This window comes from Austrofundulus limnaeus, unplaced genomic scaffold, assembly GCF_001266775.1.
Source record: "Austrofundulus limnaeus strain Quisiro unplaced genomic scaffold, Austrofundulus_limnaeus-1.0 Scaffold39, whole genome shotgun sequence".
Lineage (NCBI taxonomy): Eukaryota > Metazoa > Chordata > Actinopteri > Cyprinodontiformes > Rivulidae > Austrofundulus > Austrofundulus limnaeus.
The window spans coordinates 1,958,136-1,959,449 of NW_013952441.1; the positions used below are offsets into that span (position 1 = coordinate 1,958,136).

Consider the following 1,314-nt stretch of genomic DNA (forward strand, 5'->3'; position numbering starts at 1 on the left):
TGTTAATGAAATGGGATTTTATTATTATTACTGTTGTTGTTGTTGTTGTTGTTTACACAAAAAGTGAATTTTTCCACATTACTTAGTTGTGGTTTATTCACTGCTTTAACAACAGGAGCTTTTTGCGTTTTATGAAGTTACACTCAAAAAACAGATTGTTAGATTTACTTAAAGTTGTATCAACATTTTCCACTSAACTGAGTTGAGTAAATGTAAAGTAGCTTTTGTGTTTTATTTTAAAAGAAAATATGAAAGTTACTTCACATTTCAACTCTGTTGAGAGGAAATTGTTGATATGACTTGGTTAAATCCAACAATTTGTTTTAGTGTAAGCTTAAAAAGTGAGACTCTAATCATTAATAAATTATTTGGTGTCTTTTTAATTCGATATGTCAACCGCATCCTTTTCAACAAGAAATTGCTACGAAAGCTGTAAACTGGAGTTTAATTACATCAGATAAAATGAAATTATCCCAGTTGTGTTAAATGGTTTTGATAGGTGATCATTTCCACCCAACATGTCAGAGAGGAGTGTTGTCGTTTCACCTTCATGAAGCTTGTTGTGTTCATGACTGCCACTCTTATCACACAGCGTCTGTTCTTCGTGGGTTACAGAGTGAATGAAGTAACATTTAACGGTTGGTTCTTCACAGGATCATCTCCAACACGGGCCTGAAAAATTTCCCAAACCTTTCCAAGATCCAATCTGCGAGTCAAGGCTTTCTGTTGTGAGTGTCAGCACAGGAAACACACACACACACACAGAAACCACGGATTAAATTAAACATGCCTAAAGGATGTCACATTTCAGACATGTAACGATGAATTTAAATTGTGCACACATACAGAGATCTTTAGAGAACAGCTTAAAGTCGTCAGCTCATGGTCATCTCTAATCRGACATCTTTAAGCTTCAAAAAGAGTTAATTTCTATATTTTTAGACCCTCGAGGCTTCATGTCCCTGCTGCTTTTAAATGCATAAAATGTACTTCTGTTATTTTTATATATTTCTTTTGTGCTGTATAGTGACATGCAGGACAACAGCTGCGTAGACACAGTCCCTGCCAATGCCTTCAACGGCCTCTGCACTCAGCCCATTAAAGAAATGTGAGCATTTTATTCGTTTTTATTACTATTTTCTAGGGCTGCTACGATTAATCGATTAATCGACAACTAATCAATTATTAAAATAATCGATGACTAATTTAATAATCGATTAATCGTCTTTAAACATTTTAAATTTCCAGTGTACTCACATCAGAATAACTTATAGATTTGTTGTTAGAATAATCGATTAATCAACAACTAATCAA

The 1,314-nt window shown here is 33.9% G+C and overlaps 1 protein-coding gene across 1 annotated transcript in view; it reads left to right on the top strand.

Moving 5' to 3' along the window:
* fshr (follicle stimulating hormone receptor) overlaps window positions 1-1,314 on the top strand; it is a 17,937-nt gene that overhangs the window by 6,601 nt on the left and 10,022 nt on the right. The window contains exons 6-7 of the mRNA XM_014006956.1: window positions 654-728; window positions 1,028-1,108. Coding sequence (XP_013862410.1) covers window positions 654-728; window positions 1,028-1,108 — 156 coding nt within the window. The remainder of the gene's footprint in view (window positions 1-653; window positions 729-1,027; window positions 1,109-1,314) is intronic.